Below are 18,076 nucleotides of genomic sequence, written 5' to 3' on the forward strand. Positions count from 1 at the left end.
AACAACTCACTGGTCCAAGGCGAACTGGTGATGGTTCATGGCCAGTATCACCAAGTTCCACCCTTGGGTGAAGGAACATTCATTATTCTTTTAATACTTATGTATGGAGTAGCTCAGGTTTTAAAAATCATATTTTTTAAAGCAAGACCAACTAAACTTCCATTTATGAGTCTTTTCCTTGCTGGATCAGGCTTATGTCTGTGTTTTCTACATTGCTGTCGCAGAACGCTAAAACAATAGTTGCACATAGCAAATTTAAAATAATTGCATCCTGCACTTTTTTTTAGATTTGACTTTTTCCCATGAATTTAGTGCAATTTTCTGTATAGACTGCCTATTCCTGACTTAACCTTACAGTTTTATAGGCCATGACTGATGGGAATTGAGAATCACCTGGGATGCAGCCTGACAGCTCTGACTTAAATGTTAAAAATATAAAGAATGGTAACCCCTACAGGCTCTGTCAGAAAAATCCCCATTTTCTTTATGGGAAATCAAAACCTTAAAATATATGTTATGTAGTAAAACTGAAATTTTAAATCCTGTAATTTGAATCTGACAACTCCATTTTTCTTTAAGCATTTAGTCTGAATAAGACTAGTGCGTTACCTTTAATTTCATTTGCAGAAAGTAGATCTTAAAGAATAAGTTAAATGATTAATGGCCTAAAAAGTGGATGGAGTGTCATAACTTACATTAGCATTGAAAATCTCCTATAAGAAAGAAGAATTTTACATATGTGAAGTGTGGCTGAGTGGTATTAAGACTAGCATATCACCTGGATATCTCTTACTTTAATCAGGTTTAAGGCTACTGGTAAAATGAATAATAATTAAAATATACACCTAATCGCTGCCTGTCTGTAGGGCTAATTGCTGTCATTGAAAGAATGAATTGTTAAAAAAGTAATTCTTCATTGGAGCTATCTCTCCTGTATCATTGGTGGCCTATTTTTAGTACCTATAGAAGTCATGATTTTTGAATTTATTAGGAGCTGTGATGAATGATAAAACAAATCATCCATTTACATATCTTGACACTGCTTTCGAGAATACTTATTTCTTACAGGCAAGTGTCACATTGTATATAAAAGCTGGTTAATTGTGTGCTAATCTTCTGTATTATCTCCAGCTCTCTGATGTAGTGTTCTATCAGTAGTTAATATTAATTTTACTTATTTCAAATGAATGTAATGCTTCATAAAAATTCTACTTCTTTTATAATTTCTACCATCTTACATTTGCAATTTCACATTCAGCTGTTAATTAAAATTATACATGCAAATTGTAAGATGTATAATGCTTTACTACTTTAAACCTTAAAGCCTTTGTGAAATGCTTCCATTTTAACCATTTTTTACTAAAAATGCTACATTACTGGGTAGAGTGTTTGTTTTCTTTTTTTTTTTCCATCTAGTTCAATAGTTTCATTGATCTACTGTTTCTTACAAAAATCTGCCATGCTTTGTGAACTTCACTTTCTAATCTCATACAGCAACCCTTCCTTTATGTTGTTCCTGCTCTCCCTGGTCCCAGAACAGTAGGGTTGCCTTGACAAATCTATTCAAAAGCCATTCCTCGCCCTTTATTGGTGGGGACTGAAGCCTTTGAAATTCTCTCCTCACTGCAACACAGCTGACATCTTCTTCCAGACAGAATGAATTAAGGAAATACAATAAGACACTTGATCTACCAGTCAAGGATCTTTCCACAGTGAGGACGGACTCCATGGTGCACAACTAGGGCAGCAAACATCTACAAATACACAATACATGCTTGTTTACCAGAATAGCAATCGTCCATTTTTACAATCATGATTGATGGGATGATTTTTTAGAAATCTGTCTGAAATTTCATTGGGTCTTTCCAAAAAGTTCTGTGGGTTTTTTTTTCTTTTTCCCTTAATGAGGTTAATCAAGTTTTCAGAAAGAGAAAACTCAGATTTGTGATAAGGGAAGCCGCGTAGATCTCATAGTTCAGCTGGTGATCCCGCTGAAAATGTAGTTGCTTTATAATTAAATCTTTAGTTCAGTAAATTTTGTTTATTTGCAGCGTATTTTATTAAATGTGTGTTATTTAGTACTTTAATTCATAGACTTCTTTGAATAGATAGCACTTGGAGCAAAACCTTTTAAAACTTCATGGTAAATTTACCCTACTCAGAGGTTTGGGAATGAAAGGTAAATGTAGATACTTCCTGAACATAATTCCCTGAAGACCAGTATTTGCCTTTTTAAATGGATATGTCCAGTTCATCTCAGCTATATTTTCGGTTATTTAAATATTCATCTGCTGTCTTAATGGCTTTCATTCTGTTATAATCTGTTGTTTTGCAACTGCACAACCATTCTTTCCACCGTGCACTCCATCAAAACACCCTAAAAAATTCTGATTTCTTAATGTTGGCAACCGAGCAGCTCAGTGTTGATGTCAACACCTATTGAACCACGATAGAATGGGAAAGCTTTAAATCTGCAGTGGGTAATTCAGGCACTGGCTGGTCCAAGCACCTACTTTAGTCCACGGGCACTCAAAGAAGCTCTTGACGACATGCTACTTAAAAGCATTGCAAACCTCCTGAATTATAGTCTTGATGTTTTTGCTTATTCAGAGTGAATAACAATATTTCGTCACAACTTAGTGTGAATAAGTTAGTGCAGTTTACCTTCCTGTCTCTTTTGGGACTGCTGTGTACATTAATTTGAATATTTTGATCTGAACATTGTCCTTACTTACAAAGTCTGTATTTATGTTTTCTCTGAGTTTTTGGCCTACCTACAAATTAACTGCCTGCTTTTACAGAACTGCTGCAACTGGGTGTCCAGCTCCGAGCCCCTGGACACTTCTGTGGAGTCCATGCTGCCCGACTGCCCCCGCGTCTCTGCAGGTATGTCAGTTTGTTTGCAGGGAGCTGCTATACTTGTTTATGCTGAGAGCAGCTTGTTTATTTCCAAATGCATTTGGTTCTGAATGCATTTTAACCCTTCTGCAGCAACAGCTGGTTGAAAGCATATGGCTGCCAATATTTTACACAGCCCATTGTTAATTTTTCCTCCTTTGCTTTGTGTGGGATTTAAGTTCTCTTGCCTGCTTGTAATTTATACTATTTTTGTCTTCTTTTCTCTTTGGCTTTAGGTAATTGGTGGCATTATAGGCAGGAGTCAAGAAAAATAATAGCAATGATGAAAAAGGGGAATTGTACTATTGAATAAATATCTAACTTTATGTAGTCAAGAAGTACATTGATGGAAGGTACAGCTAAGTGAAAAAAGACACTTTCCTGAATCCTGATCAACAAAAGTCTGGTTTATGTAGCAAATTATTTACACTGTCCAAGAATCTTGATTTCAGTTATTTTGGAAATATTCAGCTATGCTCTTTCATTAATGAATCATGAATCGTAAATCGTAAGGAGCACATGAAATAATACACAGAGAGTTTTGTTAATGTGTAACAATTCCAGGAAGTAGATGCAGTTGTCAATGTAACAGGAAAATCTCAAATCTTTGTTAGAAAGTTATCTAAAATACATAAAGCTGTTACTCAACTTTCATGTTTGATTATCAGATTTCCTAAAAGCCATAGGTAGCGTATTTCTGCAGAATGTAAAATCAGGTTCAAAGGAAGACAAAGCCTATACAATATTAATTTAAAAGCTAGAACAGTGTTTGACCTTGCTCTGTGAGACACAGTTGTTCGTTTGACAAGTTAGAGATTCATATCTGTCTGGATTTGTGAGGTTGTTAATGAGACCTAACCCAGCAGATGAAATCTGGTTTACTGTGGGATATTTTAGAGCCTTGCAAAAATTTAGAGGTATTTTGTTTGAGAGCTCACAATGACCAGAAACCTATAATCACATTTCTGCTGTGGTTTGGGATCTAAGCACGCAGATAATCAGCTCTGTACAGGCACAGTGCAATAGAATTGATGTTGCCCTTTAGTTACTTAGGGAAATGAACTATTACTAAGATTTTCATATGTTCAACATTCATTTACCAACTTTTTGCTCCTTTAGGGAGGAGTGCTGCAGTTTAAAAGAAAAATACGATTCAACAGCAGAATTCTTTAGAATAGTATTAACTTTCAGTCTCTGACATCTGCATTGCTGTTGTGCAGGAGTGCATGTTATAGAGGTCATTTCAGTCAGGTAAATAAGGGCTGGAGTGGCAACCAGACAGCATTTACAGTGTGCTTGCCAGTACTGAAACCCCACCATCTGAGCTTCTCTTTCTTCGTATTCATCCTATGTAAATAATGTAAAGGGTTTTCTATAAAAGAAATGCTAAGCGTTATATAAAAAACAGACTGGTACTTTAATATAGGTGTGAATACATCGTAATTTTACATTTCTGTTGAGGATGGGTCAAATCAAGTATAGTACTTATACTCCCCTTAATGAACTCCCAGCTACACTGAAGTTTTTGGTAGGAGAATTAATTTAAATTTCAGCCACTGAGAGTTGTGAAACTTTGCTATTTGTATTTCATATGTACATATAATGCCACTAAATTGAGAGTAATGATGTTTTAGAACTTCTTGTCAGAGATTTTGGACAATGACTTAAATGGAAGCTAACTATTTCCAGCTTGGTTCTTTATAACATAAGGAGAGTTTAAAATAGTGCAGCTTTATGTGACTACTGCTGGATTATCAATTTGCTCATATGTTTTTGCTTATATTTCTTGTATTCACATATTATATGGACAACTGTAAGACATTTACAGAGGAACAAGTCAATAATTCCTACAGTGTGTCTGCATGAGCAATCGCATAAGCCTGCATTAGGGTAATCTGTAATAAATTTATGAAATGCTACTGGATGTAGGAGCATTAGTATTTAATGTGAGAGGTTTTATTTCACTCATTTCCTGAGAATTGCAGTACTGGAACAGCCCACACTCAAATACTGGCAGCATTGCCCTTGGTATTTCAGTGAACGACAGTAAGAGCAATCAGAGAAATGAGATTTTTTTTTAAAGTAAGCCTTTTGCAGAAGGAAGATTCTCTTCTCTTTTCTGCTGGTTATATTACAGTCTCTTGCTTGCATTCCCCTTAAAAATCACTAGAGAGAAATAAATGGCCATCAAACTGGAAAAACAACTTGTATTTCCAGATAGAGTCATTCAAGCTTTTGATTAGGGAATTATTAAGTTATTAAAATGTTTGACATAATTCATTCATGTCTTACACAGTTACAAAAATGGATGAAGACACTTTAATAATTAAACGTGGGTGTGAGAACATCAAGAGTACAGAAAAAGCAAGCCATAATAAATCCATTCTCTGTCAATTGTGGCAAGTGATGAGGTATTGTGAAGGCCTCCTCTTTGTGGTCTTTCCTCCATGTCTCAGGGATTTGGTTGCATGCTAGTGTCATAGTTTATCATCACCGGTTATCATCACACTGAAGGGATTGTCCACTAAAATTTCCCATTTCATATGGTTATCCTGTGTGCTGAATGTAATCCTAAAAAGCCTCCCATGCTGTGTTCAGAGACATATTTCCCAGCTTAAATGTCTTCCATCAGACCTGGAGCTCCTGTTGAGGCTATCTGTCCAACACTACCCATCTTCCTACCCTCCCATATTTTCCCAACAAGACCAGGCATTCTTCCTTATTAGAAAAGAGTCCAACACTCTTCCTCTGTCATTCATATTCTATCAGGCAGGGCTGTCCATCATCGTTCCTCTCTGCTCCTTTTCTGGCTCACAGCCCTTTCTGGTTTCCAACTTTGGACCACTGTAAGGTGAGATCTTCAGTTACGGTACTGTCACCTCAGTAGCCTGAAGAAGCCCTCTGTCAGTCATCATAGAATCACAAACTTATAGAATCACAAACTCATAGAATCATGGAAACATGGAACGGTTTGGGTTGTAAGGGACCTCAAAGCCCATCATTCCAACCTGCCTACCGTGGGCAGGGGTACCTCCCACTCGATCAAGTTGCTCCAAGCTCCATCTAACCTTGCCTTGAACACCTCCAGGGATGGGGCAGCCACAACTTCTCTGTGCAAACTGGGCCAGTGCCTCACCACTCTCACAGGAAAAAAGTTTTTCCTAATAATCTAATCTAAATCTCCCCCCTTTCAGATTAAAATCACTACCCTGCAGCCTTCAGTCCACATTAAAAAAATCATCTCTTCCCCTCTTTATTTTCAGCCCTCCTTGAGGACCTCTGTTAGACCTGAGGTCATCTTCTGCCTCAGTCTTAATCCACCTTCCTAATGGAGTCAAACCAGAAGACCTCTCTTCTGTCTCAGAGGAGATAGATCTATTTCCTATCTAAGACATAAGTAAATGTAGAGTGGAGAAAGATGAACACTTTAAAAGCATGCATTAAAGATCATCACGTAAAATGTATTTGGGGGGGAATATTACTGGTCAGGAGATTGGAGGTCAGCTTGTAGTTTGATACAGACAGTGGGATGGAGGTTGAGTTTTAATGGTAGGTTGTATCATGTTACTGCCGACCACAGCTGCAGTTCACTTCATGTCTCTCTCAGACCTTAAAATATTTCTTCTGGTTCTAGACCAGGGAGTTCACATGCCTTTGAGAAAGCATCCTACTGAAGCAGCTGCTGGGTGGTAACAGCTGGAAGTGAAGATAGGCGAAAGCATATCCATGGATCTGCGTCCATCTCTGTTGCTGTTCAGGAATTACATTAATCTGATTTCAGGATAGTGGCTTGAACATTATCCCAGGGAAAGCACTGTAGTAAATTTTGCCAAGTAAATATGGCCTTCGTTGCTGAATACAAGTATTTTGGAATGCCTCATGGGAAGCACCTAAGTGTTTCGATAAGATACATTCCTTAGCTCATGTTTCTACCAGTGAAAGCCTTTTATTTAGGAGAGAAGATGGAACTTTTCAGTATTTTGCCAAAGTGGATATGCACCAACATTCATTTACATAATCAAATAAAAAGAAGTTATTGTAACATTAGTAAAATGAATTGCCTAATCAAATCCTTTTAAAACCTTTTAGTTGACCCCCAAAATCACTAGTTATTCTTTAATGGTTTGCAGCCAATGTAGTTAAAACATTGTAAAATAAGGGAATTATAACATCAAAAGACAAACAAGATGACACAATGGAATGAAACATTGACAGTAATCAAGAAAAGCTCTATTCACAGAGGAGCCTAGACTTGAATATATGTCTCTGTAATAAGGAAGAAAGTGCAAGAATTAATTCTTGTAGCTGAATAAAGTGGTGTCAGACTGGTGGAATTAAAGCAAGCTCTTAGTTTTAGGGGACAGGTATGACCCATACTGATGGGGATCTGAATAGTACCCTGACTAGAACCTCAGGTAGTATTCCCATTTAGTCCAGTTTTGTATGGTATGTAAAGCATTTCCTTTCATTTAGGCAAGCCAAGCACAACTACTTTTTTTTTTTCACTCTGAATTCAGAAAAGGTTATTAATATAATTTTTAACAGGCTACTGCAGGTGTTTGGGTTTTATACAGATAAATAAATAGAAAGGAAAAAATGGCTTCATAGAATGATTGAGGTGTGAAGGGACCTCTGGGGGTCATCTGGTCCAACTCCAGCTCAAGAACAGCCACCTGGAGCCAGTTGTCCAGGACTTTATCCAGACACCCATAAGCTCCAATGCACGTCAATAAAGAAACCATGGTCATGGTAATTAATAATCACGTAAGGCTGTGGCTTTTTAATGCTATAGTTGCCCTAACTTCCCCCATAGGGTTATGCCATAACCATGTGGTGTGTTGGATGGCTGTGTAAGGTGTAAATCCATGTTTGAGTGACTATGGAGTAGAGATAGTGGTCGTTGTCCACGTTCAGGTAAGATAGTTGGCTTTGCTGATGTCAGCACCAAAAGGAGATCCTTCACATTACAGAGAGGTTCAGAAAGTCATTGTTTCCCTGCTTTGCCTTTTAAAAGGCTTTTGTCATCCAGAGAGACCTTGGGAGGCTTGAGAGGTGGGCCTGCGTGAACCTCACAAAGTTTGACAAAGCCAAGTGCAGGGTCCTGCACTGGGGTTGGGGTAGTCTCAAGCACAGATACAGGCTGAGTGGAGAATGGATTGAGAGCAGCCCTTAGGAGAAGGACTTGGGGTGCTGGTGAATGAGAAGCTCAACATGAGCCAGCGAAGTGTGCTCACATCCCAGAAACCAACCATGTCCTGGGCTTCATCCAAAGCCATGGGACAAGCAGGGCAAAGGAGGGGAATATGCCCCTCCACTCTGCTCTGCTGAGACCTCACCTGGAGCCCTGAGTTCAGTTCTGGAGTCCTCAGCAAAGGAAGGATGTGGAACTGTTGGAGTGAATCCAGAGGAGTCCAGGAAGAAGATCTGAGGGCTGGAGCACTCCCGTACAAGGCCAGGCTGAGAGACTTGGGGTCATTCAGCCTGGAGAAGAGAAGGTTCTGGGGAAGCCTTAGAGCAGCTTCCAGTTCTGAAAGGGGCTCCAAGAAAGCAGGAGAAGAGCTCTTGATCGGGGAATGCAGGGACAGGATGAGGGGCAATGCTTTTGGAAGAAATGTTTTCCTGTGAGGGTGGGGAGGTGCTGGCCCAGGCTGCCCAGGGAAGTTGTGGCTGCCCCATCCCTAGAGGTGTTCAAGGCCAGGTTGGATGGGGCTTTGAGCAACTTGATACAGTGGAAGGTGTCCCTGCCCATGGCAGGGGGTTGGAACAGGATGGGCTTTAAAGTCCCTTCTGACCCAAACTATTCTATAATTCAAATGCTTTTTACTGGGAGAGAGGAAGGAGGACTGCTGATTATTTCTGACAGAGCTCGTCCCAACAAGGAGCAGGGTTGTCATCCATTGAGCTTCTCCATAAAAACACAGCCAAAAGCATTTCTGGATGTATTAAACACACACTACGTACTTTTTTTAGAGGTTTTTCTGTATGCACATAAGAGACTTGCAGTTCAAAACAAATGAAAGATGAGATTCTGCAGAGCTCACTGAAAAACAGGGAAAAGCTTGTTACCTGCTGGTTTTGAGTCTTTGGCATAGCTTGATTTAATATCAAGACAAGAATATGGTACTAAACAGTCCCCTCAAGACTGCTGCTTTGTGCTAAGTAATAGAATAGCATCAATAATCCTTCCATGGGGCTACAGTAAATTTAAGTAAAGTTATTCTGGACTGTTAGATCTGCTTAAAAGCACTGATCCAAGAAAGCGAGTGCATCACTTACACAGTGAGCCTTTCCCTGGAAGAGCAGGTGCGCAGTCCGCCCCAGCATGCGCTTGCACCGACTCATCAGATAAAGCTCTTGTTGCAAAGCTTGTGTTGATACCAGGGAAACTAGGAATTACCTGTTTAGATTACAGAGGTGGTAGTTTGTGGTGGCTGTGCCTAACAGGCAACTTCCACCCACTGTTCTAAGGATTCAGTTGTGTATTTCCATAGAAAAGCCTCATGTAGCTGCAGATGCACCCCATGCTGAGCAGATCGTGGGATTCAAACAGGAGGATCTCCAGTGAGGTTAAATGGGCTCCACAGCACTGCAGGGTCTGTGCACAGAGGTAATTGCATGACTCAGGCTTTTGACAGCCGTAAGGAAGGACCAACTTATTTCCCCCTGCCTTTTTTCCCTCAGCGTTGCTTGTACCATGCTACTCTGCCGCTCTTACACATGTATGTGTCTTGCTCAAACAAGGCAGAAACAACATTAACTGTATCAAGCACTTAGACAATACCTGGCTCATCCCCTTAGTGGGTTTTAGGCCAATTTACCAATGCTGCTTGTTTTTCATTCTATAATCCATTCAGTAAAGACTGTTCTGGTCTGTCTTCTGACATCAGTATTCTGTGACATTGAGTAAGTGTCCAATAAATGCAATAATATAAGTAGAAAACTACACACATTTAACAATGAGGCAGATTAGGCAACTTATACATTTTTGCTAAAAAAATGTTATTTTTGCATTCTCCAGTCATTCATGGGGATTAAGATTACAGTAATCAGTGTTTACTGTAAACCTCTTTACATTTTATGTCTTCACGTGCATGTAGTTCTGTCAATAAAAGCTTTTCGCTTCGGAGAAAAGATTAAACGCCACAGCATTTTGTCAAGGTGTCAGGCTCCCGTGCTTGGCTGCACATTAATTTGTTATAAGGTATTTGCAACGCTAATGGCACAAATGGAGAAATGCAGGAATCTGCAATGTGGCGGTTGCTTCATAGCCCTGTGTCAGCGTCCTGCAAGTGCTGGTCCTGCACTTCCATTTCTGCTGCTGTCCATTGTCAGGAAAGTGGAAATCAAACTTCGAAGCATCAGCCTGTGTTAGCTGCAGCTCTGGCAGCTGCTGCACTAAGTCCAACTTTGACTAATGTCTTCTTAGCACAGAAGTAAGTAGCTTTTTCCCTACTCCTGACTCTTCAAAGGCTCTCTGCTTTTAGAGTCCTTCTCAGCCTCAGGTGTTGCAGGCAGCTTTTTGTTTCATGTGTAATACCTAGTTGGATGAGAGCTCCTATGTTGCGTTTTGAGTAGTAGTACTTTGTAAAAGACAAAATCTATAAGGACTTGTTGAATGATATTGCAGATTCTGTTCCAGAACACCAGATCCTCAAAAGTAAATATGAAATTGAGAGTTTCTAAATGTTGGCTTAAATTACCAGCTGTGTCTGCAGTCATAGAGTTTCATTTTATTAGAATTTCATTTTTATAATCCATCTTTATGACTTCTTATATGACCAGTTACCTGTTATACCACTGGTGCTGTTATTTTTAGGACTAAACACTCATATTTGTCTACCATTCTACAACACAGTTACATGTATTTGAGACACTACTGATAGTAGAGAAATTATTTCATCAGAAGTTATTCTTGTGCTCAAACATTTCTATTTATGATTGTGCATTTTTAGAGTATAGTGAACTACTTAGAGGGAGGTATGCTTTCCTCAGAGTCCCCAAGGCTGTCTGTATGCTAATAATGAATAATGTTAATTATTACAGCTAGATATTTCCTACAAAGAGTTTGACAATGGTTTGACTGCCATGACTACTGTTACCAATACCACTTTATGCTGTCTCTTTAGTTCTTGGTATATCCATATCTGTCCTCACATTGGTTGAAGTCTTACTCTAGTGTGTGATTGCAAACTCTTGAGTTAAGGGACTTTTTGTTCTGTGCTCGTGCTTCATCTTGGTCTGGGCAGATGGCAACAAGAATAAGTGATGCTTAGCCAATCCTCTTCATGGCTGTGTTGTTGAAATGCTTGTGCTGGGATTCCCTACAGCACTTACAGGCACAACATCAAGACAACAGATAATGAATACATTCATGTTTTGAATAGGCAGATGCAACTTTACCACAGATATTCAAGTGACAGCTCAGACTGACACTTTGAAGAGAATTTAAGTATAATTAAGTTATTGCTAAATAAAACCCCAAATCTAGTATTAATTCAGTCCACAGTAATTTTGTCTGTTGAAGGGAAAAAAACTAGAACAATTGATGCTAAGTCTTCTGGCCTCATGAAAATTATTCATAAGGAAGTGAGGACAAAGGATCTGGATCATGAGTCCTGTGACAAAAAGCTAAGGGACCTGGGGCTGTTTAGTCTGAAGAAAATGAGGCTGAAGGGAGACCTCATCACTCTCTACAACTACCTGAAAAACGTTATTGTGAGGTGGGTGTTGTTCTCATCTTCCAAGTAACAAGTGACAGGACGAGAGGAAATGACCTCAAGTTGCACCAGAGAAGGTTTAGCCTGGATCTTAGGAAAGAATTTTCACCTAAGGGGCTGCCAAGAATTGAAATCAGCTGCCCCAGGAAGTAGTGGAGTCACCATCCCTGGAAGGATTTAAAAGATGCGTAGATGTGGCATGCTTTAGTGATGGACTTGGCAGTGTTAGGTTTATGGTTGAACTCAATGACCTTAAAGGTCTTTTCCAACCTAAATGATTCCATGATTCTGTGATTCTATGACTCTGGAAAGGTGGGACTAAACTGACTTTTTCCTCCAGGGCATTTCAGAGTACGCCCTAGCAGAAATAGATATTTTTCCGCCTAGTGATGATTTTTGTGATGGCAGAAAAAGCTTTCCTTATTCTGTGATTCATCAACACCTTTTTTAACCCAATGCCTTCCCAGCCTCTCAATGCACATAGGCAAAGCTACATCAGTGAATACACCTGGCTCTTCATTACTTAAAAAGTGGATTAAAGGCTGGGTGAAGAATGTCTTCTATAGAGAGGAATGGAAGACCATAGTCCTTTCTCATTTCAACCCCTCTGAAATAGCTGCAGGCACCAGTACAGCAATAGTAAAACTGATTATATGAATCTTTATAAGTTTTCATTAAATACTTTGTTGGATTGAGCTTCAGTATTAATCTTTGTATTCCAAGATGCATCCACATTACTGTTAGTATTTTTTGAAAGCATTTTCTATGTTTCATCCTCAGTAGCTCTATGAAGCCAGAATTTCTATAGGAATGGCATCTGGTACATCAATGTAATCGTAAAAGCTGTATTTCTGCTAGAGCTCAGCACCTCCAAGGAGGTATTCCTTGAGAGATGTAATCCAAAATTCAAAAGGAAAAAAAGTCTGTTTGCCTGGACATAGCATCCAAAAGATCGTTTACATTTCAACTTGCGTTTTTTGTTAAAATCAAAATTTCGATTTAGACTTCATGGAATTCTTCAAAACGTTCCCTTTCAGTTGAAAACTTTTGATCTTTTTCTGAAATCTGTACAGTTGAGGCCAGGAAAGATATTTAGATTCCTTTATTTTCCAGTTATATATGCCTTTAACTTTTGACCAGATATTGTTATGCTTAAATTTATAACTTGTATTTGGTTAAAGTATTTCTTCCAGGGACTCATTCAGCATTGGCTGAAAGAATTCAAGAGATAAGAAGACCATTGCTTCCTCCCCTTTATAATTTCTCAAACTATTAAGAGGAGTGGCTTGTTTCTGGTTTGGCTTTGTCTGGCTTCATGTTCCAGCCATTAGTTCTTGCTGTGCCTTTTTCTACAAAGTTAAAGAGCCATTTAGTACATTTGCTTTTTCTCCGTGTGAATTAGGTACTGGAATCAAGTCAACACTCAATTTTCTTTTGAGAAATGGAATAGATTGAGTTCTTTAAGTCTCACTGCAAGTTAATTGCTCCAGGTTTCAAATGCTTCTATGCGTTTTTCAGTGGTGTCTCTAGTCTTTCAACATCTTTTCTTTGAAACAGACCTGTATGCTTCTCACTCATACAATGCACAGACTTCAAATCTTCAGCACCTGATTTTCTCCCATTTCATCAGCCAGTGGTCGTGTTTGACCCATTTATCCCTGTACTTTCATCACCATCAGTTTAGGAGGACCTTGTCCAGCATCTCCCAATTCCTTTTCCAGAGCTACTGGTCTTCATCTCATTTCTAAAGTGTAGTTACAAAACACTGCAGGTAGCGTTTTGAAAATGAAACAAACAAACAAGCAGATGAACACACAGACAAAAGGCTGTCATCCTTCTTGCTGATAACTATTCTTCCCATCTTCGTACTTACACAAGCCTTACTACCAGTGAATTTATATTTATTTCCTCTGTGGTCAAATAGCCTTAGGACACTCCGTCAGTAGCATCTCTATTCAATAGTTGTTGTTCCATGACAACTACATTTGCAGATCACTTAGTCTGCAAGTTCTTAGAAATATTGAATAATATTGATTTTAAGCTGTTTTCACAAGTAAACAAGAATTCTACAGTTGTGCCATTTGTCCCCTCATGAATTTATGAAACATTGATCACTTTCTGCCTAATTTGAAGTTTTAGATGTAATTAGGTTTTGCCAAGTTTTATGAAAATAGTTCACAGCATAGAAAAAGAAATGAGGAAATCATCTTCCTAATAAAAGGAAGATTTTTAATACCTTCTTTAAAAGACAAGGAGGAATAACTCAAGAGCTAGACACAGTGCCTGGAAATTAACAGCTAGCAAAGCAGCAGTTGCAGCCAGCCAACTGTGGCAGGTGAGTGGCTCCAACATAATGACAGCATAGAGGGTCTTTTTTCCAGAGGTTTCATGCCAAACCTAGAAAGAGCATAAACTTGTTGCTAGAAGGAAAAGGAAGACAAAAGGACCTTCTAAAAATGCATAGGAAAATTGGCATAGTTTGTCCTGCTGCTTACTACAAGAAAGACATTGAAATCCTAGAGCATGTCCACAGAAGGGCAACGAAGCTGGAGAAGGGGCTGGAGATCAAGTCTTAAGAGGAACGGCTGAGAACACTGGACTTGTTTAGCCTAGAGGAGAGGTGGCCAAGGAGAAACCTTATCACTGTCTACAACTACCTGAATGGATCATGTAGGCAGGTTGGTGTTGGTATCTTCACCCAAGTGACAGGTGGTAGGACAAGAGGGAATGTCCTCAAGCTGCAACAGATTGGACATTAGGAAAAACTTCTTCACTGAAAGGGTTTTCAAGCACTGGCAGAAGCTGCACAGGGAGGTGATTGAGTCACCATCCCTGAAGGCATTTAAAAGATGGGTAGATGAAGTGCCTAGGGATATGATTTAGTAGTAGATAGGTACAGTTGGATTTGATGATCTCAAAGGTCTTTTCCAGCCTCGGGATTCTACGATTCAGGATTTTCTGGATGAATGAATCAAATGCCTGATGAAAAATTGACTATATTCTATTTATATAGAAAACCTTATCAGCTAGGCATGCTAATTCATCAAAGAATGAAACTGAGTTTATTTGTTCAGTAATACTTTCCAGTAAGTTACATTGGCTTCAATTAATTTGATTTTTGTACATTTATTCCTTATTAATAAACTCCAATATCAGAGCACTATTGGTCTGAAAGGGATTTTTATCATGCATCAGCTTCATCTGACAGCCCAAGGCATGAATAAATGTTCTTACATCACTTCCTGACAGGCACTCATTTCATTATGTTGTGCGATGACGCATCCTCACTGGATGGTCTCTTCTGAACTTCCAGTTTTAATTACCCATATCTTCCTTGGTGCATGCATACAGCTTCAGGAATGGCTGTGTAAGCAGCAGTGACCCAAAAAAACACACCATCCAGTTGGACAGGGTGGTAAGCACTCAGAATGCTTCTAATCCTACAGCAGGTTACTTGCAATGAACATTTGAATGAATTGGGATTGTTTTTCCTAAAGAGGCGTGGATTTCCTAGGAAGAAGAGCAACAGAGGAAGACAGACACGTAAAATAGGTCCAGTTAAAAAAATGAAAACTTTTTGTTCACATTCACAGTACCTAGGGAAGGAATTTATGGACCTATATATCCATTTTTCCATTATATTTCCTGAGATTTATGACAGGCTAACTGTACAAACAGTCTGGCCTGATATTTTGGATCACAATTTTTTCCCATCTTCTGTAACTTCTCTGCTGTTTTAAATGTTATTTAAAATGAACAGCAGTAGCCAGTTAGCTGGTTTATGGCTCTTGAATACAAACTCTGCAAGCCTGTCGATTTAGAAATATTTATCCCTGAGAAGATATTGATGAGTAGCGAGAAAGAATGTGCTTCATCAAACACACTGCCTTTTTTTTCCAAGCGGAGAACAGAAACATATATTGAACTATTTCACACTTTATTCTGCATTGTTATTTACAGTTTCACCATCTCCATCTGAAAATCGACGTATGTTTGCTATGGATTGCAATTGTTACTTGTAGATAAAACAAAGTTCTTCATTGTGCTAAGTTTGCCAGCCATAGATTGTTTTTTCCTTAGATAGCTTCAGCTTTCCTTAGCATCTTTTTATGCTGATAACAAGCTGTTTCCACCTCTTTCTATATTTCTAGGCCAATTTCACTGTTTTGCTGAACCACGAGGACTAATGATCTGTCATGGGGTTTTTTTCTCCTCCAACAAACTTTTTAAAATTACCTTTCATTTATTTGTGTTTAAATATCTCATCTTGATTAAATTTGCTTATGTTTTCCTGTCTTGGAGAAAATACCCTTTTTGAAACACCGAGCATGTATGTTGCTGGCTGAGACTTCTCTCTGTTCAGTCCACCCAATGATATCATCAGGGCTAGCGGGAGCAGGGAAGGGATCATCTCCCTGGACTCAGCACTGGTGAGGCTGCACCTTGAATCCTGAGTTCAGTTTTGGATCCCTCAAGGACTTTGAGGGGCTGGAGCTTGTCTGGAGAAGAAGAAAGGAGCTGGGGAAGAGTCTGGAGCCCAGGGGTTCTTGGAGCAGCTGAGGGATGTTGGGCTGTTTAGTCTAGAGAAGGGGAGGCTGAGGGCAGACCTCATCACTCTCTGCAGCTTCTGGAAAGGAGATTCTAGTGAGGTGGGTGTTGGTCTCTTCTTCCAAGTAACAAGTGATAGGACGAGAGGAAATGGCCTTGAGTTGCACAGGGGGAAGTTCAGGTTAGATATTAAGAAAAATTTCTATAACGAAAGGGTGGTGAAGCCCTGGAAGAGGCTGCCCAGGGCAGTGGTAGACAGTTGTTCCCTGAAAGCATTTAAAAAATTTGTAGAAGTGGTACTTAAGGAGGTAGTTTAGTAGACATGGTGGTGTTGGGTTGACAGGTGGACTGAATGACCTTAGAGTTTTTTTCCAACCTTAATAATTCTGTGATTCTACAATTCTATGGTCAGGTTGAGTTCACAGGCCCCAGGCAGCCACCCATTTGTCTTTATCCATTACAACATTGGTCAAAGTGATAAAGTCATGGAAGGCATTGTACCTTTTTGTGTTAGAAAATCATCATTTGTAGTTTTTAGAAAATTTTAATGTTTTTGACCACGAATATCCATCTCCTGAGCTGATATCTCCAATGAAGATCTCCGCGCATTGCAGAGGTGTGCTTAGGGAGAAGCTTACATCATTCTCTGGTTTGTCTGTCACAGACCTCCCCACCAGCATCTCCTCCTGGGCATTTTTAACATGCTAGCATACATGCACTGAAGACCCAAGCTCAGATTTATCAGCATGGTTGGAATAAGTGACGGTGGTTTTAGAATAGAGCACCACATCCTCACCTCTTTTATGTACTTCAATCACTCTCAACAGGTGATAAACAGACATTTTAATGCTTCAGGCTTACAAATTATCTTAATGGCTGTCAGTAATGCCAATTATATAAAATTCCTGCTCTTCACTGTGGTTGGGCAACAAACAAGAATTGGAAAAACTCCTAGCAGTGGCACAGAATTGATTTTAGCATCCCTTTTCTTTTCCTTTGCCACATAAATTAAATTTATTTTCAACACATGGAGGTTAAATTTATATCATATTTGCCTTCTTAGCACCCTGCCCTCAAGTTGCTAATTTAACAGTTTTCTGGCTGCTCCAGCTAGCTTTCAGCCAAGAAGATTAGTTTCCCAACCTGTGAGATAACCAAAAGATGAGAAACATGGAGCTCCAGGATGCCATTTTTAGAGGCCTTTTTCACAGTATATTTGCACTTTAAACTTTCTCCTATCAAGGAACATGCCTATATTTGGAAGGCACAATTTTCTGTTGAGAGGACTTGTCATTTTCTGCTAACCAGTGTCAGCGACTAATCTCATCATGTTAATGCACAGGGACAGTTAAGTGACTGGTTTTAAATGCATTGTGATTGGTATCTATTTATTAAAAACAAAAACAAACAACTTCTTGTGTTCAAATGTTAATTGTTTACACAAATTTTGTTAAGGACAAGGCTAATTTGAGCAGACATTTTAAATTCTTACATTATGAGATGAAAATCATACTCTATGATAGTTGTTTATAATATATAGCAGTATTATTAATACTGAAGTGTTCCAATAAATATTTAGTAAGCCACATTGAATAAGCAATATTTTTAACACCATATTCAGATTTTTATGTGAAAGAAGGGAATAGGACTGTTCCCCGTACTATTAGTTTTATTTTAGGTACATACCTACAACAGCCAAACAGAGAAACAATCCACATAGTTAATAGATTAAACCATTTTAGATAATGTTTGTTCTTGCTGCTCTGAATACAGTAGTCAATTTGAAGGCAAACGTCATGTGCTTTTGAATAAATACTGCTAAGTGCCCATCATTACTTTTAAGGACAAGACTTGTCTTTTTTGTGGGTTTAATCTTTTGCAAATGAGACATTGTGTATAAAACTTCTTATTGC

General features: G+C 38.9%; 1 protein-coding gene across 3 annotated transcripts in view; it reads left to right on the forward strand.

Annotated features, from left to right (window-relative positions):
- ARB2A (ARB2 cotranscriptional regulator A) overlaps nucleotides 1–18,076 on the forward strand; it is a 317,755-nt gene that overhangs the window by 234,082 nt on the left and 65,597 nt on the right. For all 3 annotated transcript variants that reach the window (XM_069881093.1, XM_069881095.1, XM_069881092.1), the window contains one exon: nucleotides 2,802–2,886. In XM_069881093.1, the coding sequence (XP_069737194.1) occupies nucleotides 2,802–2,886 (85 nt within the window). The remainder of the gene's footprint in view (nucleotides 1–2,801; nucleotides 2,887–18,076) is intronic.

Source organism: Phaenicophaeus curvirostris, chromosome Z (genome assembly GCF_032191515.1).
Source record: "Phaenicophaeus curvirostris isolate KB17595 chromosome Z, BPBGC_Pcur_1.0, whole genome shotgun sequence".
NCBI lineage: Eukaryota > Metazoa > Chordata > Aves > Cuculiformes > Cuculidae > Phaenicophaeus > Phaenicophaeus curvirostris.